General features: G+C 42.9%; 2 protein-coding genes and 1 long non-coding RNA gene across 4 annotated transcripts in view; 1 reads left to right on the top strand and 2 right to left on the bottom strand.

Moving 5' to 3' along the window:
* Nucleotides 1-2,773, bottom strand: part of ANAPC4 (anaphase promoting complex subunit 4) — a 34,230-nt gene extending 31,457 nt beyond the window's left edge. For both annotated transcript variants that reach the window (XM_043572855.1, XM_043572854.1), the window contains exon 1: nucleotides 2,456-2,773. In XM_043572855.1, coding sequence (XP_043428790.1) covers nucleotides 2,456-2,584 — 129 coding nt within the window. In that variant the 5' untranslated portion in view covers nucleotides 2,585-2,773. The remainder of the gene's footprint in view (nucleotides 1-2,455) is intronic.
* Nucleotides 2,774-3,860: 1,087 nt separating this feature from the next.
* LOC122478986 lies at nucleotides 3,861-6,675 on the top strand. The gene is made up of 2 exons (XR_006296206.1): nucleotides 3,861-3,942; nucleotides 6,339-6,675. It is a non-coding gene; the product is annotated as an uncharacterized LOC122478986 (long non-coding RNA).
* A 438-nt stretch (nucleotides 6,676-7,113) lies between these two features.
* The window catches only part of ZCCHC4 (zinc finger CCHC-type containing 4), a 54,968-nt gene continuing 37,929 nt past the window's right edge, over nucleotides 7,114-24,152 (bottom strand). Inside the window, exons 9-13 of the mRNA XM_043572856.1 lie at nucleotides 19,275-19,396; nucleotides 18,958-19,033; nucleotides 16,944-16,995; nucleotides 15,785-15,929; nucleotides 7,114-10,915 (exon numbers count right to left, since the gene is read on the bottom strand). Of these exons, the coding sequence (XP_043428791.1) occupies nucleotides 10,780-10,915; nucleotides 15,785-15,929; nucleotides 16,944-16,995; nucleotides 18,958-19,033; nucleotides 19,275-19,396 (531 nt within the window). The 3' untranslated portion in view covers nucleotides 7,114-10,779. The remainder of the gene's footprint in view (nucleotides 10,916-15,784; nucleotides 15,930-16,943; nucleotides 16,996-18,957; nucleotides 19,034-19,274; nucleotides 19,397-24,152) is intronic.

The raw sequence follows: 24,152 nt of genomic DNA on the forward strand, positions 1-24,152 counted from the left end.
AGCTGTAATATGGTCAAATGACACTAAACTTGGAATCAGACACCTCAGTATCGAACTTCAGCTGTGTCACTTAATGGTTATAGAGCTTGGACAGGTCACTTATTCCAAATTTCCACTTCCACTTGGGTAAATTCCCACCATGGAGGGTCAAGATGGTGCCTACTGAGTCAAAACTAAGGCTGCCCCTGCTCTATCCTCTATCCAACCATTGAAAAGAAGGAAGAAAAGGCCTCAAAACTGCACATGCTCCCGAAGACCCTTCCACACCGTCTCAGTTCCCCACACCACAGCTTCCCCTCTCCCTGCCCTGTCTCATACGCCCTTCACTCTTCAGTACAGGGGCCCCCACAGGGAAGCCAAGCCTCCCAAGGAATCCTTCATCCACCAAGCTCAGTGCTTTTTGGAGCCCATCTCTGCCATTCCCCACTTCTGAAACGCTTCCTCTGTGCCCTCTGGAATTCACGGTCAGGTACCCTTAAGGTCTCATCTTCATTCTTTTCTCTGAAACATGCTTCTCACCCAAGGACACCTTTCCCCTGCAGGATTCTCAGATGACAGCCATTTTGTACCCCATGTTCCCCGTACTACCCGGCCGGGAGATCAAGTAGGTTTCCTCCTTGATGCCCAATGCCATTTCTGGATGACTTTTCTTCTCTAAAATCCTCTAACTGTGAATCAGACCCAGTCACATCATGCTACCTACTATCCCTCTTAACTACAGTCATCTATAGACCCCGAGGCCATTCTCCTCATTCCTGGAAGATCTGGACTCCTCCCTGCCTCATTCATGCTCCCCAACGCTATTCATCATCTTTCCTGGAGATTTCAAGAGCTACGGTGTCCTGCCTTTTCCGTTCTCAACTGCCTTTCTTCTAATGATGGCGTCTTCAACTCACCTCCGTCACTCCCAGGGTCATGCCCTTAACCTTGTCATCATTTCAGCTACAAGTGCCGCCATAATGTTCCAAACCTCCCACTTCCCATCGTGCCTCTATCCTTCCAGCTCATCCCTACTAATAACCAACTGCAATTCTTCCACCAGGTAGGAACCAAGTCACACAACCCCCTGATTCCACTTACTCACTGTCGCTCACTCACACATGCTACTTCCATACTTCATCACGTTAGAATCCAAGGTTCATCATTACAATCGCTCCTCTTCCGTGTAACTTTAACTCTCTTGCATCTCTCTTGCTAGGTCACACTTGCAAAACAACCCTGGTTAAACCCAACCATGCCTGCGCCCACACAGTCCAACAGAACAGCAGAGACACAACCATGCTCACTAGGTTCCCTCTCAAACTACAAGACCACCAACCCCCCGTGGCTCTTAATACTGACCAGCAATCTTACTACACTTCCCTAGTCCACTTGCCTTGTCAGCCTTTCATACCCCTTTCTCCCCAAACGTCCAATATTTTCTTCTCCATCCTACACAGCGCTCTTTCTTCTTCACTGAGAACATGGAAACAAGTGCCCACTGTTACACCCACACACCTAGTCGCACTCAGGCCCCATTCTCGCCCGTCCCTCCTACACTAGGAGCTGTGTGGCTGTACTGTCTGCAATCCTCTCAAGACCATGAGGATTTCTGAGGGACAGTGGCAAAGGAGAGAGACCAGAAGATTTCATGGAGGGACCTGAGAGAGGAGACATGCGTACCCGGTGAGAAGTCATTAGGAGTCATTATAGGGGTGTAGCTTTGCAGGCTGCTAAGTGTTCCTTACCACCTAGTTTCCAAGCTTGTCTGCACACAACACAACTCCCACCTGGCCAGGCAACCAACAGGAAACGTGCCAAAAGGCCAAAGGAGGAAAGATGCACAGCTGAAGGTTTCCTTACACAATGGCTGCCAGGTAATTAAAAACTCTCGGGAGAAAGGCAGACACAGCGGATTTAGACTTGATGAAGCTACAAACAAGAAATGCCCACTGAGGACACTCAGGGACCTTTCACTCTCTTGCTAAATTTAAAGGTATTTTTACCAGGAGGTAGCTATCCGACCCACGGTATAGAGCTTGGACAACAGATTCTAGATTTTGAAACACGTCCTCTGTGGCGGCTACATGCACTGACATTTGCAGCTACAGGATGGCAGTAACTCTTCTTTCTTCTGTTACTAAACCCTAAGCAAATTTAGGGTAAGGTCTGTGGCTTTACTACTATGTCTGGTTCATGAGTGATGCATTATGGGCTTTTAAAAAGCCCATTTAACAAATAAATGACTCAAGGACACTTGGGAATGCAGCACTGTGCGAAAACTTGTTTTTGCCATGGAATACGGAAAATGGGTCCATCAATGATCCTTCCCTTATAGGGGCCCTTACACTTTCACTTAAGGTTCACAGCTGCTTGGAAAGGGCGTGGTACACAGGCGGCCCGGCAAGTCCACAGAACGGGAAACTGAGGCTGGGGCAGTCTGCAACGCGCTCGCTGTCAGGTCGGGCTCACTCACCTCGCCCGCCGTGTTGGCCAAAGCGATGAGATCCCGCTTGGGTGACCAGACCAGGAAAATGATCTCCTGCGGCAGCTGCTTCTCTCCCACCACCCGGAAGGATGGGAAACAGGTCGGAAAACGCAACATGGGGGCGGCCCCGCAAGGACGCCCCAGTCAGGCCGGCAGGGGCCTCCCGCAGCCGCCCCGCCCTCGGGCCTCGCCGGAGAGCTCCGACCCCGGCGGTACCTGCGAGACCCGCCCCCTCAGCGGCCCACGCGGCCCAGGGGCCCTCTCCCTCCCTCCACCCACCGCGCGCCCGAACCTGCGCACCGCGCCGCCGCGGCCACCGCCGCCGCCGCCGCCGCGCGCTCCGGGCACTTCCGGCGCCCGGACTTCCTCGCGAGAGGACCAGGCGGCGCGGGCGGAGGGCGCGCGGGCGCGCCCCTGAGGCCGCACGCCTGCTCGTAGGCGAGGCGTGGTCACAAGCGTGTGCGCGCGCCCGCCGGCCCCGGCCCGTTTCCCCGAAATTCGCCCCTCGGCGTCGATGCGCAGGCGTAGGTTTAGGAGTGAGGCCTCAGGGACTGCGGGGGTAAGAAAAGGAGCGCAAACTTTTGGTCCTCGTCGGCCGGTGCCTGCATTGACAGCCTGTAAACGGGTTGTTTTCAGTCCCGGTTTGAATCACCTGGAGAGGGGCGCCTGGGTGGCGCAGTCGGTTAAGCGTCCGACTTCAGCCAGGTCACGATCTCGCGGTCCGGGAGTTCGAGCCCCGCGTCGGGCTCTGGGCTGATGGCTCGGAGCCTGGAGCCTGTTTCCGATTCTGTGTCTCCCTCTCTCTCTGCCCCTCCCCCGTTCATGCTCTGTCTCTCTCTGTCCCAAAAATAAATAAATGTTGAAAAAAAATTAAACAAACAAAAAAAAAAGTTCACGGAAGTTAGGACTCTAGTTAAGAGAATGGGACCGGATCGTCCTGTGATTCTGGAACTTAAAAATCTCTGGTAGAAAACCCATCTACCTTTCACTTCTTTCCCTTGCTGGAAGGAGAGAGAAGCGATAGAACCTTCCAACTTTAACAAGCCCTATCTTCTTGCCCTCTCTCTGGATATCCCCTGGGAAGTACCAGAGGTAGACTAATTCCTTCAGCAACAAAGATTTGAAGCACTTGTTTTGTGGCACTGTTCTTGACTCCTATCTGATGCTTACCCTGCCCCCTCTCAGAGGTAGGCTTTTTCCCTTGCCTTGCTGCAGTTTAGCATGACCCCCAAATTATTCTTCTGGAGGCAACATTTTGAAGGTGAGAATGGACTTAACCTTTGGTATCCATGAAGTGCGTTTTCAGGTGTTAGCGTTCTGCGGTAGCAGTGATAGATAATCTGGATACTGGGGGCGGGGGGGGGGGGGCAGTGTCTATCCACTTAACATTCTTAAAATTGAACTGTCAGTGGAGGAGTCACTCGGTGCTAGCAGACAGAGGAGAGTAGAAGCATTCCCAGAGAACTTCCCAGAAGGTATTACAGCACAGGAAACGGTGTAGGTGTGGGGTTCCAGATGTGGCCAGGAAACAGCAAACGATGTTATGTGGCCATAGCACGTCGCGTGTCCTGGTGGGAGTGGGGGGCGCTGGAAATCAAAGTCGCCACTAACAGTGTTTCCAGCCTTTTTCTCACTGTCCCATAAAGGAGATTTGGGTCTCACCCGCTCCTTTTCTTGGCCCTCCCCGTTCTCTAAGGGAAACACTGCTTTGGCAAGTTGGTTTACTTGTCGTTCTGTGGCACAGCATCAACAGGAAAAGGGAAGAATGCCCAGGTGCTTTTTAAGGAGATAGAAATGCATGGGGTGGGGTGGGGGGGGGGAGTGTGTGTGTGTGAAGAAAATGGAAGAGAAAATAGTCTAAGAAGAATTTCCATGCTCTGTACATCCTCTTCCTAGTGCTCGAGGGGGAAAAAAAATGCAAGAACTAGGTGTTCTTGAATGAACATTTTGGTAGCTAGTCTGTTTGGCCCCTGCACCCCTTGGGCTAGCTCATGCTGGACATCTTTGCACGTGTTGTAATGGTACAGGGTTGAATTTTGAAGGGCCAGGCAGCTGCCAACGGATCGGGAGGGGGGCATATTGTTAACAGCATCACACCGGTTCATTGGTTACTCAAGACCTTAATTCTGGTGCCAGGGGTGATGATGAGTTAGAAGGTAAAGACGGCAGGAAGACCAGGTAGGGGTTGGGGGAGGCACAATTCCAGAGACGTTTCTGAAGTAGGATAATAAGAACTGATTAGTGATTAGACTGAAGGAAGGAAAGTGAGGGATTAGTCAAGACTAAGGCTGGGATATTGAGGCATGCAGACTCAGGGATGGAGAAATGGTCATTGCCGGATTAGGGAGGAGGTATTGAGAGAAGTATGAAGGGGAAGCCGGGGCAAGCAGACCAGGGCAAAGGACTGAGTGAGTGAGGACTGTGCTCGGGTGTTGGTCCGGTGTGAAAATCTGTGGTAGCCGACAGGAAGCTGGAACTGCAGGTTTGAGGGTGGGGGGGGAAAGTCAGGGCCTGAGCAGATATGTGGGAGTCACTGGATACAGGAACGGAAGACGGAACCATGTGGAATGTGACTAAACTAGGCCATCTGAGTGACTGTTATTTTGAGAGATCTATTTTGAAGTCATAAAATAGGTGAAACATATAAAATAAGAAATTGACCGAATTTGCTGGAAAGATAAATGTGGAAGATAGGTGTTAGACTCTGTCCTCCATGGCTGCATTTGTTAGGCTACAAAAAACACTGACTCAAAGTGGCACAAGTAATAACTAGAAAGTAGTGCCTCCTGGAAATGACAAGTCCAGAAATAGGGCCAACTTCAAGGCAGGCTAGATCCAGCCACTTGGTGTCCCCAGGGACCAAGCTCAGGATGTACCTCATCATAAGGCTGGCTCCCCCTGTGGTCACTGGAAAGCCACCCACAGCAACCGGATCTACATGCTTCTGCCTTCAGAGAGAAAACAAAGGGCTCTTTTCAAGACTGAAGTCCCGAGCTGCGCTGTGATTAGACCAACCCCTATCACAAGCATGTCTGACACCAGTCACAGGTGACGGGTACGGAATATGCCCAATAAAAGTCTTCCCCGAGAGCTGGAGAGGATGTCAGTCATCTCTCTTCCAAACCCCATGGCAGGCACACAACGGGGAGCGCGGGAAAGACGCCGCCAAAGCCATCAATCAACACTCTTCAATATGACAACCAATCACAAATACGCAAAGGGTAGTTCTAAGTATGAAAGGCATTTGGGAGATGGTCCATCCTGGCAGAGTGAGTCTACACTGTACCAATTATTCGTGGTGTTTTATTTGTCTGTACAGAAGAAATTCGGAGACCAACCCGTGATTCCCATCTGTAGAAAAAAGTATATATAGGTATGCATAGGAATTTATCCTAAGACAATAGATTTGGCCATTAAGTATGTTTATCATAGGGTTATTTACAATAGTGAAAACACAAACAACTTAGATGTCCAACCATGAGAGATTGATTTTAAAAAATACACTATATCCATACTGAAGAATAAGACTATTGTTGTTAAGTATAAACCAATGTCCAGATGTTGATAAAAAAGAGGATTACAAAATAGTATGTATTCCCAACTCCCATTTTCATGGGGGAAACTTTAGAGTGTTTCTGTCTGTGTAGCTATTTATACAAAAACCTATCTTTGGAATGGTGGTTATCTCTGAGAGGTAGGAATGGAGACATTTCTTTTCAATTTCTTTGATTTACCTGGCTTGTGTATTAGTTAATTAATTAATTGCAAAGCTAACAGGCAAGCCCTTTGTCTCTTTTTGTCCTCATGAAGCATATAAAATGTTCAGTCTGATTTCCCTGGTTTCTCCTACTCCTCACCTCTGCATTCACAGGTGAAGAAACTGGGCCCGTCTACTGAGGCTGTTTGCTTGGAGCCCACCGGATGTGACGCTTCTAGTCTGCCGTGGTACGAAGCCACTACATAGTGTGAGAATCTCGTGACTGTCTGGCTAATGGGATAAAACTCCTCTCTCGGAGCTCCAAGATCTGCTTGCTCACTTTGGGTGCTTTTTCCCCTCAGTCTTGCTGAGTTAACACTTATACTGAATCGCCTGAAATCAAATTGTAGAGATCTTATCTTCAGTGTATTGCAATGACCTTCTTAGCTGACCCTCAAGTAATTTAACGCATGTCCTAATGTTCAATTAAAATTGCATCAAATAGGTGAAATTGGATTTTCTTTGCATTTTGTTCAAGCTTTCCTTACCTAGGCAGCTCTAAGCGTATTAGCTTCTGACTCGTGTAGCGCAGTTAGGGTTCTGAGGCACCAAGGAGTAAGTATATTACATGGCACTTCCATTCACTCAATCCGCATTTATGAGCAGCTACCGCTTAGTGGGTGAGGAAATGTGTAGCCCGGCCACCCGCCTCCCGGGGTTGTAAGGAGGGTTCGTGAAGTCACATGTGCAGCAGTTGGCTGTCTCTGACATCACTGGGTGCAAGGCACAGCTCCAGAAAGGAGCCAGTGAACACACACCACGGTGTCCACAGGCCATTGCTACCAACAAAGCTTCTAATCTGAACAGAGGAAGTGAAGTCCAAAAACGTTGATCTAATGCAGGGCATAATTTAAGTACATTAAAAGAAGGAGAAATGAAAAGACACACACACATGCACATTTTTATTTCACTGGCAAGAAATACACTATTCCACTGGAGACACCAGCAAGGACGTTGTGAAAAGGAGGTAGCACCAGACCAGGATCTTTTGTGGGCTATGATTTTATATTTAAAAATCAGTCAAACTTCCCGTAGATGCCTACTATTTTATAGATCACTTTGAAGGAGCCAGACGTCAACTTAAGTGTTTTCCTTAAAATCACCTTCAAAGCTGAATTCTTCTTCTTCTTTTCTTATTTTTTTGAAAGCTGAATTAGTCTACGTGTAAAGCCGTCTAGATAAGGCTGCCAATCTTGCTCACAGAGCACATCCCAACCCGAAACATACATCTAAACCCTCAGTGTCAGGACAGTCTCCGCACTGACTCTAAATACTTCCCAATATTGTTTAGGTGTGTTTTCCTTGTTTGAGTCCTTATAGGACAGAAGACGAAGCCCTCTCCAGATCTTAGGCAGGCCCACCATTAGGGACTGAATCATACCTTCTAAATCCGTATGTTGAAGCCCTAGCCCCCAGTACTTCAGAATGGCACTATATTTGGAGATAGGGCCCTTAAGAAGGAGAGGCCATTAGTGTGGGCCCGAATCCAACCTGACTCATATCCTTAGAAGAAGAGGAAATTTGGACACAAAGAGATACCAGGGACTCACAAGCCTAGAAGAAAGGCTGTGAGAGGACACGGCAAGAAGGTAAGTTCAGGAGAGAGGCATCAGAAATCCAAACTTGCCAACACCTGGACCTTGGACCTCCAGCCTCCAGAACTGTGAGAAAATAAATGATTGTCATTTAAGCCGCCCAGTCTGTGATATTTTGTTATGGCAGCCTTAGCAAAGTAACACACCTACCATCTGAAAACTTCTAGAAAATTCCGTGCCTTCATCAAATTTTTTGAGCACCTACAGAAGATGGTATAAAATGGGTAGTGACATGAAGAAACCGCAATCTTTTGGGGAAATAGAATCTGTACATATAATGGCAGAACAATACATGAAAAGTGCCTCAGGTGTGGCTGCAGAACTCCCAAGTGTTCAGAGAGGAAGGTAGCGGTTGGTAGGGGGACTCCTAGAACACTTCCCTGGAGACAGTGGGACTGGGCCATATGGAGGGATATAGTCACAACAGAGCAAAGGGAATGAGATGAAAACCGTGGGGCAGATTGGAGAAACAAATGAGTCTAAATGTCAAACTAAATGTAAGAAAAAAACCTGAAATCCGATCATTCAGGGCCTACAAAGTGACTCTGGCTGTCATTAAATTTTGTAATAGAAGCAAGAAGTGGAATTAAATTTAGCTGTAATAATTTAAGAAAAACATCCTTTTAAAAAGCTCTGTGTCAGATTTAGGGATTTTCCTCTATTGGTGATTTGGGTAGGTATCTTAATGTTCAGATATGCAGATTTCTAATTAGAACAAATGACCTCATCTCCCATCACACTTTACCTCCCAGAGACATTTTTACATCCTATTAGTTTATTCCCTGAGAAAAGAAAGAAGCGGTTAGTCCTTAAAATTAGTATTAATTGAACAGAAGAACAGAATCACCGGATTTCTTATTTTTAACTTCCTAAGAAGTTCAAGTTTTAAAGTACATAATTCCTGATTGTAAGTAATACCCGATTTCCTCAATTCTAAGATGTGCTTTTTTTCACATTTCAATATTTCTGAAGCAGGATATACCTAAAATTTAACATGCACAATTAATAAGCTATGGGGTTTCTCCCCCTGAAAAGTTACAATCCCATCAATAGTGCATTTTACAATTGATGGGACCTTAAAACTAAGGAAATGGGGTGATGATAATAACCCTGGCCAGCAGGACCTGATTCTTGAGGAATCGTGGTCCCTCAGGTGTCTGCGTTTCCAAGGAGATTTCCAGAGATTTTAGCATGGTATCAGGGGCCACCGTGAAAGTCAGGCAATGTTCACGCCCATGGCTGAATCAGAGAAGGGAACACTCATAATGATTCGGCAAAAGGTTCACATCTCACCCCGTCACCTCTAAATCCACCCCTCTGACCACCATAGCAACCTCCGTGGAAAAAGGGGACAAGGGAAGAGTTTTCTGATGCATGTTAAGTCCAGGGGCTTAGCTCATCTTTTGATGTGGCCGGATAGACACCCCCATCAGCTGATGAGGGCCCACGCTGTGCCTTCCACATCACGCATCCAACAGCCCTAACTTAAAGACCAGAAGGAATTTCCATGCCAGATGGGGTGCAGCTCTTGTACCTTTACTCACAGGGCTCTAGGTAAGCCCAAGCAAGCATGCCTCCAAACCTGCTCTAAAGCAACTATTTGGGAATAGGAGAAAAGTCATTATGCAAATGTAAGCCATTCAAAACTATGGGATCTTAAGGAGATCATGTCAGATACCTAGAGAGAAATAGGGAGAGGAACTGTTTGTTCTCAGAATTCAAACCCAGTCCCTTCACTGCTGATACTGGACCACCAGATGATTACCATTAGGGCTGCAACCCCAGCCATCTGCACTTAACATTTCTCACCAACAGAACGAGAGCCAGACACATGTGCCTCATTTAACATAATCACAGAAAACAGCCGGTGGTATAACTATTATTACATAATGTAGTAATTATATGATAATAATAATGAAGAAACGGGTACGAGTGAATGACCTGGCCAAGGACATATAGTCAGGAAGTGTTGTTCATCAGAACAAGAATGAGAGGTTTTAATCCCCAAACGATGCTGCCTTCTGCGACTACTTTTACAAAGAAATAAAGTTACTGGGGCACCTGGGTGGCTCAGTCAGTTAAGCATCCGACTTCAGCTCAGGTCATGATCTCACGATTCGTGAGTTCAAGCCCCACATCGGGCTCTGCGCTGACACCTCCAATCCTGGAGCCTGCTTTAGAGTCTGTGTCTCCCTCTCTCTCTGTCCCTCCCCCACTCATGCTCTCTCTGTGTCTCTCAAAAATGAATAAACATTTAAAAAAATTTTTTTTAAAGAAATAAAATTACTGCCTGGTTTAAAAGATATTGAGATGACAGAGCAAGTCGTAATTGTAAATGTCTCATTCATTCCACAACAGTTAAGTGGTTCTATACCATCAAAGGACACTGTAAAAAGTACTTGAAAAACCCATATTTAATCATAAAGCCATGATGATACTCTTGATATCTTTAGACTATCGTCAAAATTCTTCCCATCATCTTCAGTTTTTGTCCCCAAATAATTGCTCATTGTGCCTTTCTTTGCAAGTGGGGTTTAATCCATCATACAGTATTTTGATGTTTGACTTACAACATTCCTGTGTCTAATTTAACACACTCGTGTTCAGTATGAACAAGACCTCAAGTCTCCCCTTTCATTCCTCTTCTGACATTTTCTGCAAAAGAATGCTATATGCCCATTGTTCAAAAGAGGCCAAAATGATACGACTGGGACAGATTTGGAGAGTGAAAGAAGGCACACGGAGAGGTCTGGCAAACCAGCTAAGGATGGGACAACTCCCCAGGTCTCCAGAGAGGCTGCTGAGGGGCCCAGACACCAACAAATGCCACCTGCCTATTTTCTGGCTTCAAAAGGCGCATACCTTTGAAAGCGACAGAATTTAAGTCCAGTGTGGCACTTTCAGAAAATGGCATCAAAGGTTGGACTATAAATCTTTCTTATTCTCAAGTCACTGGACATTTAAGAGCAAAGATATTGATGGGCTCTTTCTCTCCTTTTCTTCTTCCTTGTAACAGATGTGTGATTCATGGATTGCTCTTTAGCGGTCTCCATTTTCGTCTTCTTACTTTTTCTTTGCTTCTGCTTTCTGACAGCTCTGAAAAAGAAGGTGCTGAATTATTTTGTAGAATAAGCATGATGTATGTAATTATGCTGGGATTTAATTAACCAGCTGACCAAATAAGAAAACAGGAGGAAAAGAATTTACTGTATCCTAAGCATAAATCCTCAGAACCCTAATCATAATAACAAGGACGTAGTCTGAGGCCTCACTAAGCAATATGCTGGAGTAAAGAAATTTCCTTGACAGACGGTTGCTACAGATTCAGAACAATCTATTCGAGACAAACACACCACAGAGGTAAATAGTCAAGCCAGGAAAAAACCGCTGCTGTGCTGAAGCGTCCGGTGGCCTCTAACCAGCATGTGGCATCCAAGCACTTGGAATGTGGTGAGGGCGAGCTCAATGTGCTCCCTATGTCAAGTGCACACGGGATGTTGAAGAAAGAATGCAAAATATTTTGTCAATGTTTACATTGATTATGTATTGAAATAATACTTGGGATATAGATCCTTTAAATTTTAAAAACAGTAAAGCCAATGAGTTAGGAGGGTTTTTTTGTTTGGTTGGTTGGTTTTTTTGTTTTTTTTGTCTGTTTGTTTGTTTCTGCTGTTGTTTTGGTTTTGGTACGTCTGTACTGCTCAACTCAGCACTTCAATCTCCAAATCCTTGCATTACATTTTTCAGGAAAAGGACCGATACATTCGACAGTTAGCAGAGGTGGAGAAATGAAATCGCACGATGGAAAAACTGACAACACTTAACAGAGGCCCATCTTATAAGCCCTACGGCTAATTTTCCCTTCCTCAGTGGGTGTAAAAGTCTGGACAAGTGCCACACAGGATGTCCGTATTTTGTGGTCCCTGTCTTCTCGAAAGACTAGCTTCAAAACAAACGAGATGGAACTCACCCCCTAAAAACACTAAAGCACACCAGAACATAACAGATCCTTAGCTTCTGGTACTCTCTGAACTAAGTTACGGACAATCTATAGCTAAGAAAGATTACTTGTCCGTTCATTCTCTCTCTCCAAACTTACAGAATCATGCCATTTATCACATTACCAACCAAGGAAACTGCTGGGGCTGCCAGCACCAGCTAACCTGGAAAATCCCCAAGGCTACCCAGCAGTATCGGTCACGAGATGCACTTCTCCTAAACCACAAGTCCAAGGGAAAAGCTTCCTTTTGATCTGTCCAGGACCAAAACCTAGGAAAGAAGCTCCATAAACAATATATAATCCCTCAGTGGAGCAAACTCAAGCCTCGCTTTCTGTCCACACAACATCTCTATTAAGTGATGGAAATGAGTGGGCATAATCTTTGACTCCAAGGATCTGGGAGACTGAGACAAGGCTGAGGTCACCTTTCCTTTTCCTTCCCCCAGCTTTTTTTTAGGGAAGAAACCGAGGCTATGAAATCGTCCAATGAAGAAGTGGCAGACCAGCCTGATCCTAGAACCTGTGTTCTTCATTACCTTGATAGTATGTACTCTGCTATAAATTATTCAGATATGTAAAATGCTACGCATACAGTAAGCACGAAACAAATATGAACTGTTATTAGTAGTGCCTCATGACTATTATTCAGACTTTTGCTTGACAACTTTCCCTTTTTCCATATTTAGATTTTGCATTATGGATTCAGATAGCCTACCCGTTCAGAAATAAAACAAATGCTACAGTCATACACTGTTTTGTGCATGTTATATAAACCTCCTTTCCCTCCAGTCATTATTTGAGGTAGGCTAATGTTCTGACAAGGGATGATTTAGCAAACTTAATGAAGTCTAATGTCTGGATGGCAAAGTCAGTGAAGCTGTGTGTGCCTGTATACAGAATTTGAACAAATTTTCTTTGGCTTATCCACTTACGAAAAGAACTAAGCACGAACCAGACCTCACTAGAATATATAGTAAACAAAAGCAGAAGAATATGTTCACTTGTTAATATGAATAAACAAAACTTTCCGGAGATAAATTTTTCACATGAGTATAAACTGAACTGATTGAGTATAAATCAATTGTTTTGTTTTGCCTTAAAATTCAATTGACCTAGTAGCTGTTCTCTAAATTATAGGTATTTATGTAATGATAAAAACGATTAACCACAAGAGGGAGCTTGCATCATTCCAGTTCAGGAGCAAAGGCAAATTAAACTCAGAAAAAACAAATTAATATAAGACAGCTATGAAATATCTTTTATGCCATACATGCTAAAATATAAAATTTTTTTTAATGTTTATTTATTTTTGAGAGAGAGAGAGAGAGAGAGAGAGAGAGCATGAGCAGGGAAAGGGTAGAGAGGACACGACACACAGAATGTGAAGCAGGCTCTAGGCTCCGAGCTGTCAGCACAGAGCCCAACACGGAGCTCCAACACACGAACCACGAGATCGTGACCTGAGCCGAAGTTTGACACTTAACCGACTGAGTCACCCAGGTGCCTCTATTAAAATTATTTTTTACAATTGTAAAGAAAAAATTTTACCTTGTCAATTTCATTATGAAAAATTTCTGAAAGAAATACCTGAAGATAACTGTCAACAGTTTAGGAGTCTATTCTGAGAAAAAAGTAATACTATTTAAGACTTATCAGGTAGGGGTGCCTGGGTGGCTCAGTTGGTTAAGTGTCTGACTCTTGGTTTAGGCTCAGGTCATGATCTCATGGTTCGTCAGTTCGAGCCCCAAATGGGGCTCTGCACTGACCACTTAGAGCCTGCTTGGGGTTTCTCTCTCCCTCTCTCTCTGCCCCTCCCTGGCTCTTTCTCTCACAAAATAAACATTAAAAAAAAAAAAAAAACTTGGGGCACCTGGGTGGCTCAGTTGGTTAAGCGTCCGACTTCAGCTCGTGATCTCATGGCTCATGAGTTCAAGACCTGCTCAGGCTCTGTGCTGACAGCTCAGAGCCTGGAGCCTGCTTCAAATTCTGTCTCCATCTCTCTCTCTGCCTCTCCCTTGCTCACAAACCATCTCTCTCTCTCTCTCTCTCTCTCTCTCTCTCTCTCTCTCTCAAATATAAACATTAAAAAAACATATTTAAAAGACTTATCAATACCACATCCTAATGGATTTGCTCCTTGAATTAAACTTGATAAAATCTAGCACTAAAAAATACTAAATGGTTTCCCTCAACGAAAACAATATAATACTACCAAGCAGACTAGCCAGGGCTGTTCAAGAGCCAACAAAGAGCCTACAATATATAACTAAAATGCAAATTCAGTTTCCATGTATCATACGGATCAAAGTCTAAGCATGTTACTAACTCCGTTTGCAACCAGAATTACCCAGTAAATGGTGCAACAATCCCAGACCAATAGTTTATTATGTTGTACTTTATTCTTTTTAAAGTTTATTTATTTGAGAAAGAGTGTGCGTGCGTGTGTGTGCATGTGTGTGTGCAAGCGGGGAGAGACAAAGAGAGAGGGAGAAAGAGAATCCCAAGCAGACTCTGTGCTGTCAGCACAGAGCCCAAAATGGGGCTCACCAACCATGAGATCCTGGCCTGAGCCAAAATCAAGAGACACTTAACTGACTGAGCCACCCAGGCACCCCGAGTTGTACTTTAATTCTCAAAGGTTTCTAAGAAAGACTCTTTTATAAGGTCCTTCAATACATTTCTTAATTTAGAAACTTCCATTTCTACCCTGGATTACTTAATGGAAATAATTGTTCGATTCAATTTGATAAAAAGTAATGGAAAAGTAAAACAGTAGGCAGAATTCAAAGAGCTGGACCTCAGTGGAAAAAAATAATTGTCACTGTCCAAAAAAATAAACAAATGGACAAGAATTCTAATACAATTATAAACAGTTACAATAGCATCAGATATTTCTAATACTAAGACATATTTTTTTTATCACAAGTTATAAGATAGCTCAAAAATTTTATGCTGATCCCAATTCTCATGTAATGTTAAATTTGGCTATCTGGTTTTCATAACAATAAAAGAAGACTCAATAACTATCATTCCTTTTAGTTTTTTTGGTTTTTTTTTTTAAGTATTATCATTCAAATCAGCCCAGTTGAAACAGCAGTGTTTTTTCTAAATATACTGTGGTCACTGGGATAACTTTGTTCTGAGTTATAACCAACACCAAATATTGGTGGAAGTGAAAATAATCATAGAACACAAATGGTAAAAATTAAAATTTTACGTATTTAAATATTAATACGTCTAAATTTTTTTTCCAAGTCTGCAGAATTTAAAGAGATAGCTTCTATTTTCCAAGGTGTTCACTGTGGGATTACAAATCACATTCCATCTGAAATGCCTTCTCCAGCCTTGCCTATCACGTGTCTGCATCCCAGCTGCCCTGACTTAAATATCATGTCGGTCAATAAAGTCTGAACTCTCAGGGGTGCCTGGGTGGCTCAGTCGGTTAAGCATCTGACTTCAGCTCAGGTCATAATCTTGCAGTTTGTGAGTTCGAGCCCCACGTCAGGCTCTGTGCTGACAGCTCAGAGCCTGTTGCCTGATTCAGATTCTGTGTCTCCCTCTCTCTGCTCCTAGCCTGTGTGTGCATGAGCGCACTCTCTTTCTCTCTCTCTACCTCTCTCTCTCTCTTCCCAAACTCTCTCAAAAATAAACATTAAAAAAATATATATAAAAAACAAAGCTTGAAATCTCTCCCCACAAATTATAATTTCACATGAACCACAAAAGATATAAAGTTAATCAGTTTCTACCTTGTATTTTGGTTCTTTTCATGTCTTACCCATAAAATGTTAGGCTTTTTCACTCATCTTCATGTCCTCACACCACTGTCTGCACAAAGGTACATAACAGTAAAAATAGCTAACGATTTCGCACTTCTGAATCCTCCAGTGCTCACCTTTGTGGACTGCTTTATACGGATCACACAAGGAAAAGTTTTTTCTAGTCAATAAAAGAATTCAACTTACCTGATCACTTTCTTAGATGCAGTGATCTGAGGACAAGTACTACGTTTATGATCTAATTCACCACAAATAAAGCAGCCATCTTTAGGGGCCCCGCAGGAATGATCTGGAAGAGCACAGTGACCGCAAAGGCTACAGTGGATCCAGGCTATAAAATAAAAATTAAGTTTTGGAAGAAGTTCATTTAATATAATTTTTCATTTGACCAACCTTTATGATAGAGAGGATGAACAGTGATTACTTCAAATTACCGTGACTGGTTTGCATAGTTGCTTATACTTTGGCTAAAGAGGCCAAGGTAAAGAGTCGGAATCCCACATAAACCAGCTAACCTCTTTCTGATACATGGCAACAAACGCAGCCCTTCAAGGAGTCATGAGCGGGAGCCACTGACACCATGGGGGTTGGCTGAGGGACACAGAGCCCTACTAAAATAAGCCAAACCAGGCCACCTGGGTGGCTCGGGCGGTTGAGCATGTGACTCTTGACTTCAGCTCAGGTCCTGATCTCATGGTTCATGGGTTTGAGCCCCACATCAGGCTCTACGCTGCCAGTATGGAGCCTACTTGGGATTCTCTCTCTCTCTCCCTCTCTCTCTGCCGCTTCCCCACTGCACCACCACCACCACCCCCATCCCTCTCAAAGTAAATAAAAATGTTAAAAAGATAAATTAATAAAATAAAATAAGCCAAACCAAATGCCACACCGAAATAGGTTACAGTCATATCTCCCTATAAAGGAGAGAGTGTGCATTTTAGTAACTGCAAAAACTACAAAGCAGGTAAAATCTCTTTTTTTTTTTTTTTAAATTTTTTTCAACGTTTTTTTATTTATTTTTGGGACAGAGAGACACAGAGCATGAACGGGGGAGGGGCAGAGAGAGAGGGAGACACAGAATCGGAAACAGGCTCCAGGCTCTGAGCCATCAGCCCAGAGCCCGACGCGGGGCTCGAACTCACGGACCGCGAGATCGTGACCTGGCTGAAGTCGGACGCTTAACCGACTGCGCCACCCAGGCGCCCCCAAAGCAGGTAAAATCAACGCAGGTGTCTATATTAAGTTTTTTTCTCTTATAGATACAATTAAATAAAAACCCTATCTGGGTGAAGAAAACCGCTGAAATGTTTTCATAGGATGTCCAACTCTAAGTCTAAATACTTACAAGGTTTTACGCACTTTTTGCAGAGAAAGCAATGGTTCCACTTCCTGCCATCCTACAAAAATAATTTTTAAATTATGTTTAATGTATCATAAAAATCAAGTTCCACAATTAAAAATTAAAATGTCTTCTTAAAATCTGTGTAAATTATTCACTCCTTATTTCTCACTTTCCTGGGCTTCACAATTAAATACTTTGATTTTAATTTATGCATTTCTCCACTCGGCTCAAAGGCCGCCTTGATGGGCCCCGATTTCCTTAACTGGAAAACTAGGGGATTTATCTACGTGATCTTGAGTTCAAGCAATCCATACTGCACAAAGAAGGACTCAATGAAAATGTCAAGAGAATTAATGATTCATAACTTTGACATGTCTATGTGGTGTAATCCTTAATAAAATTCGTATTTAAGAATTTTAGATAATTTAGAAAGATAGAGACTACAGGGTACTGTCTGGGTAATGTTAAATCCGGGAAATAAAACTACCTAGAAAATGTGTAAGACACTTTCGTGTATAAGGCACATGTCCCATTTAATGAGAATTATAAAGAACAGACTGATGAATCCCAACAGGCTGAGAAATGGAATCCTGTCAGCCCCGAGACACCTCCCCTTTCTAATCCAGCAACCCCTCCCTCCCCATTGAGTAACACCTACTCCGGTTCCTGGGATGGTCATTTCCTTGCTTTTGTTTATTTTTTACCACTTATGTGTGCCTCTCTAAATGATAAAGTCTGGTCTTCCTCATTTTGAGCTTTATATGATCTGGGTGTAATTTTTTTCTTTTAAATAAAGAACACAGAGAATTTCTAAACTGATTGAAAATACATGTAATCAGGTGTGCTGCCACAGTTAAAAACAAGTATAACCCGTCATAAAATTATAGAGTTTTGAAAACTGTACTTTATAATAGTTACAAAAATATAGCCTTTCCTTTGGAGAATGATTTGCGTATACTACCCAAACTGAACTTCCTATGTTCTTTCTGACTGGATTTAGCTAAAACAAATAGGCCAACTTAAGTGTCATCCCACCTCTTTACAACAATAAACAGGTGTGTCGCTACTGTCCTTCCTTATCTGCAAAAACTGGCAGAGTACCTGGGGCGCCTGGGTGGCTCAGTCGGTTGAGCGTTTGACTTTGGCTCAGGTCACGATCTCATGGTCCACGAGTTCGAGCCCTGCATCAGGCTCCATGCTAACAGCTCAGAGCCTCGAGCCTTCTATGGATTCTGTGTCTCCCTCTCTCTCTCTGACCCTCCCCTGCTCACACTCTGTCTCTCTCTCCCTCAAAGTAAATAAACATTAAAAAAAAAAAATTTTTTTAATTAAAGAAAAAAACGAATTCATCCATGCACAGCCCTTAGGAAAGGGCCTGGCACATAAAAAGTGCACAGTATGTTACTAATACTTCATTAAAATACTGATGGCATCTAATAGTTCAGTACTTTACCTAAAACACTTTAAATTTATCCCCAACACAATTCAGCACTCATCTCATGCCTTATTTAAAATACTCCTAATTGGGGCGCCTGGGTGGCGCAGTCGGTTAAGCGTCCGACCTCAGCCAGGTCACGATCTCGCGGTCCGTGAGTTCGAGCCCCGCGTCGGGCTCTGGGCTGATGGCTCAGAGCCTGGAGCCTGTTTCCGATTCTGTGTCTCCCTCTCTCTCTGCCCCTCCCCCGTTCATGCTCTGTCTCTCTCTGTCCCAAAAATAAATAAACGTTGAAAAAAAAATTTTTTTTTAAATAAAAAATAAAATAAAATACTCCTAATTTTAGCAGTCATACAGTCCCATAGCAAAGTGAATTCAAATAACCATTAGCGATGATGAATGCAAAGGCTGTTGTGCTTTATAATTAGACATAAAATACTCTATTAATGTACATTTAGCAAATGATACTATGGTAATACAAATTATAATATTATCAAAATAACCTTAAGCAAATGTAATGGCTAGTAAGCTAAAATAAAACTAATATATTTAAATAAAAATGCATTCTACAGGAACCTATACCTTGGATGTGCAAGAATTACAGTGCTCACAGTGTTGATTCTCTAGGGAAACATATCGTTGACATAAAGGGCAAAATCTAAGGAGGAAAGAAACAGACTTAACTCAGCTGCATATTCTCATGAAGATTCACAGAGCAGATAAATGGCACTTGTTACAGAAGTTGGGTGTAATCCAAATGCAATTCAATATAAAATACAGACCAAATTTAAAAGTAACAGAAGAACTATATGAGTCAATATGAGAATCATTTTAATGTTAGATATATGGAACTTTATTTTCAGTGACTCATGTATTTCAAGGCCCCACTATGATCTTACCTGTACCCTTCTTCACTAGGAAGGATTATTTTGCTGGGTGGGATATTGGTGAAAATACGCACAGGAGATTGTTTTCGACCTGTCTTTCCATGTTTATAAAGTGCATGATTATCATAATCTACCTAGAAAGTTAAAAAAAAAATTGAAAAAGAACATTTACTCAAATGAGTGAACATCTATGAAGATTCTTTACCAAAAAAGAACTGATGCCAAGATAGGAGTTAAACCAAAGTATTTAACAAGAAACTATTCTTTTTAATTGTTTTTAACGTTTGTTTACTTTTGAGAGAGACAAAACGAGTGGGGGAAGGGCAGAGAGCAAGGGAGACACAGAATCTGAAGCAGACTCCAGGCTCTGAGCTGGCAGCACAGAGCCCAACGCGGGGCTCGAACTCACGAACCGGTGAGATCATGACCTGAGACAAAGCTGGATGCTCAACCGCCTAAGCCACCCAGGGGGCTCTTACGAAAAAATTCTTAAAAGCAAAAGTTTACTTATTAATCAACAGCCTCAGAGAGGCCTCTGTGGCAGTGAAATTTCATTACAGAAAAGGCAAACTTTGTTATGCTAAGTTCCTATTGCCCAGTATTGAGAGAACAACTGTAATCTTTCACCCAATACACCAGACTTCACAAGAAGGACTACTATGTAATTAAGAATTTGGCTTTTGACACTAAAAAAATTCCACCCCTGAAGACGCGTGCCTGTCAGGTGTCAGGTCAGCGAGTCTCAATCCAGCCTTACTTTGGCCCTCCGCCATTCACTATGTGACCTCCCACATCCTGGTAGAGCACAGGTTCAGGGACCAGACAGTGGCTCTGCCACTCACTTGTTGTGACCGGAGGCACCTTCACATAACCCTCACCTGGAAAAGGAGGTTACTGATTTCTGCCCCAGGGGTGCTGTGAAGGTTACACGAGATAATGTGTGTAAAATACGGAGTTCAAAGCCTGGCATGTGGTGGAGACATAGAAAGATGGAGATGAAGAGAGAGTCACAACTATAATTGTGACTAGTTCAAACATTTACGTCTCCTCAACACCCTAACTCGGCTTTCAGCCTTGGCAGCTCATCCTGAAAGTAAGCTGAAGCCAACAGGCACGGCTTCTATAGGCTTCTTGCTCCCGCCTCCTTCTCCAACCTCTCTGTTATCCATACGCATTCTCTCTTTGGCTTTAAACCTGCTCTGAATCCACCTGGTCACTAAGGCCATCTTTCTCTAGATCAGTAATTCTCCAGGTGCGATGCCTGGATTGGCAACACCAGCACTGCCCCTGAGATCTTGCTAGAAAAGCACATTCTCCCCAGCCTAAGACCTAAGAAAACAGAAGTTCTGGGGGAAAGCACATTCTCCCCAGCCTAAGACCTAAGAAAACAGAAGTTCTGGGGGTCAGGGCCCGCAATCTGCATTTTTTTTTAACAGGAACTATTTATGTATGTATGTATTTTTGAGAGACAGAGACAGCATGCACATGCGCATGAGCAAGGAAAGGGCACAGAGAGAGAGAGAGAGAGAGAGAGAGAGAGAGAGAGAGAGAGGAGGACAGATCATCCCAAGCAGGCTCCATGCTGGCAGCAGAGAGCCCGATGTGGGGCTCGAACTCACGAACTACGAGATAATGACCTGAGCTTAACCGATGGAGCCACCCAGGCACCCCCACCCCCTGCTCCACAATCTGTATTCTTAACAAGCCTTCCTGGCACACTAAAATTTGAGAACCGTTGTTCTAGATTATCCACAAGAATACCATGAGATTTTTATAAAGTCAATACAGGCAGAGCCCAACTTTCAAATAAGTTAGACTGAATTGTTTGGATTCTAAACAAGAATACACTTAAGAATTTCATAGAAGAACTGGCTTGCAAGCTAGCTACTTAATAAACAAATCACAAAAATATAAGGACTTAATGACAATGGAAAGAGAGGGCCTTTAATGAGAAATTCCTGAGCTCTCTGTATGGCCCTGCTGTGGCTGGCTATCAGACTAACAGACGAACAAGTTCAGGAAGACTCATCAATAAGCTTCAGCAGTGGGGGGAAAATAAGTGGCACATGAGGAGACCCAGCTAAACAAGGGACAGTTGGGGAGGGGGCGGGGACAAACCCTGGGGGTTCTGGTTAACTGTCAGCATGGTAAGTCCACGGTCTAGCGTGACGGTGTGAGAGCTGACACGGGCTCACAGCTGCCCTATGCAGAAGTGTAATATCATAACAAGGAAAGGATGAAGTTAGATTACACTTGAAGCCCTGCATTCAGTCACTGCATATGAAGAGAGACGCTGATAAAACAAGTTCATTTCTACCAAAAGTAATGGGAATGTATAGGATTTGTAGTTTAACGAACTGGGGGTGGTGTTTACTCAGAAAAGCGAACACTGGGAAGATCTGATAGCTCTTTTATAACTGAAGGGGTGTCAGTGGAATCGAAATTAGACTTAGCCTTTATTGCTTTGGAGAACAGAAGTAGGACCAATGGTTAGAAGTTAATAGGGAGCATATTTTATCTCAATATGAGAAAATTTTCTAACGATTAGAGCTATTAAATAAATTGAGTTGCCTTGTAAGGCTGCAGGACTTTGCTCACTGAAAGCATTCAAGTGAGGCCGGTGACTCACTTAGTAGAGACGATTATTATGGTGAAAAGTTAGCCTACGTTACACCCCTCATGTCTCTTTCCAACTTTAAAATTCTATGAATATATGCCACCTATTAGAGGCTAAGATACAAAAGTAGGTTTTACTTCAAAATTACCTTAAAATATTACTGTAGTAGTTTTCTTTTAAACCTATTTAAATTCATAATTTCTCCCTAATACACTCCTCTATGTACTCAATAAAAACATGATCCCTTATTAAATTCAACAAAGATATTTTGAACATTTATGAGTATCCTAAGAAAGAAAAAAACCTTCCCAAGAGAACCTCAGGAAGATCTTCAAATGTTGGAAAAGAGGACCTGAGAAAAATTTCCAAGAAATGGAATATTCCATGCAATACAACGGATGGCAGATAGAAGAGAGGGAAAAAAAAGAACAATCTCTTTATGGCTACCCCAGGAGTTGGAGAATGTATGTGTCAGGAAGGTGGTTGATTGCTTGATTTTGCATAACCTAATTGAGATTATTATTATTTTTAAATGCGGGTTTGTTGTGCTAATTAACTATAAACATATGGTATGTAAAATGCATGCTGCTAGGGTAAATTAATGTACCTCTAACATACATCCATATTTCATAGCTTCATCCACACAAATAAACGTCCTATGGAAGGAAGCGCTGTAAAGCAAACACAATTTTGCAAATTGCATATCACTAGTGGTAGAGCTGATACACCATTTTCCCATCATTATCTCTGACATTTCACTCACAATGATGATGAGAGGCATTTTCAAATAGAAAATTTCTCCCATGGAACTGATTAATGTGATGAAGTACTGTATAGAAATGAGGGAAAGCACAAAATCTCTGCAGTTCTTAACTTTTAATTTTATCTATACGCAAATTTCTTCTGTAACATGAGACTGGAACTGGTTATACAGACACCAAGACGTTCAAGTCAACAGACGTTTATTTTGCACCTACTATGTCTTAGGCATCCCTCCGGGAAACAAAGATTAAAAAGACACAGTACTTGTATTTATTTTCCCATTCCCTAAGGACTATAATCTATTTATTTAATTTCAGTGTATCAAAAGGTCTGAAGTGAACTCTTCAGCTCCATCAACCAATTTCCACCAGAGCAATAAGGTCTTTTAGTCATATTCCCCATATCCCATGTACCTCTTATTTAAAATTATAGGGGTGCCGGGGCGCCTGGGTGGCTCAGTCGGTTAAGCGTCTGACTTCAGCTCAGGTCATGATCTCGCGGTCTGTGGGTTCGAGCCCCGCGTCAGGCTCTGTGCTGACAACTCAGAGCCTGGAGCCTGCTTTGATTCTGTGTCTCCCTCTCTCTCTGACCTTCCCCCATTCATGCTCTGTCTCTCTCTGTCTCAAAAATAAATAAACATTAAAAAAATTAAAAAAAATAAAATAAAATTATAGGGGTGCCTGGGTGGCTCACTCAGTTAAGCATCCTACTTGGGCTCAGGTCATGATCTCATGGTTCATGAGTTTGAGTCCTGCATGGGCTCTGTGCTGACAGCTCAGAGCCCGGAGACTGCTTTGGATTCTGTGTCTCCCTCTCTCTCTGCCCCTCCCCCACTCACTCTGTCTCTGTCTCTCTCTCTCTCTCACAAAAATAAAAAAAAAAACATAAAAAATAGTTTTAATAAAACATTATATACACACAATATATATTATAATATATGATATATATACATATTATCCCCCTTGTCACTCCAAACCCTTTACATGTTTGTTTATTACATATCAAGTTTTAAGAATTTCAGTTGCCATCCTGTAAAATTTGCAATCATTTGCCAGAAATTCCTGTCAAAATATCTTCATTTCTGAACATGAAAATAAAAATTTCAAAAAACAGTTTAACACAGGATGATTTTTTGAAAGATAGCTTAAAAAAAAAAAGCGAAGTTTGTACTTATAACAATCCAAACAAATGTCCCAGATGAAGTAGAAACAAGAGATCATTGCATGTTCGCAGTGGAAGGGAAGTGAGGTGATCTAGTTCAGATACGGTAAATACAGGACCCGAATGCCACTACTCCCTGACCCTGTCCCTGTGGCAGACATCACTAATCAATCACACACTACTCGCTGCCACTAGGCATGGTATTCTCAACAAATTCTCCAGAAAGTCACTACCAATTTATCAGGCTTACCACTAAAGCACTAAAAGTGAAACTTATCTGCCCTCTCTTTTCTGATTCAATCATTTTATTTTATAGGTAAGGAAACAGAGACCAGGAAAGATAAACTGAC

This window comes from Prionailurus bengalensis, chromosome B1, assembly GCF_016509475.1.
Source record: "Prionailurus bengalensis isolate Pbe53 chromosome B1, Fcat_Pben_1.1_paternal_pri, whole genome shotgun sequence".
Lineage (NCBI taxonomy): Eukaryota > Metazoa > Chordata > Mammalia > Carnivora > Felidae > Prionailurus > Prionailurus bengalensis.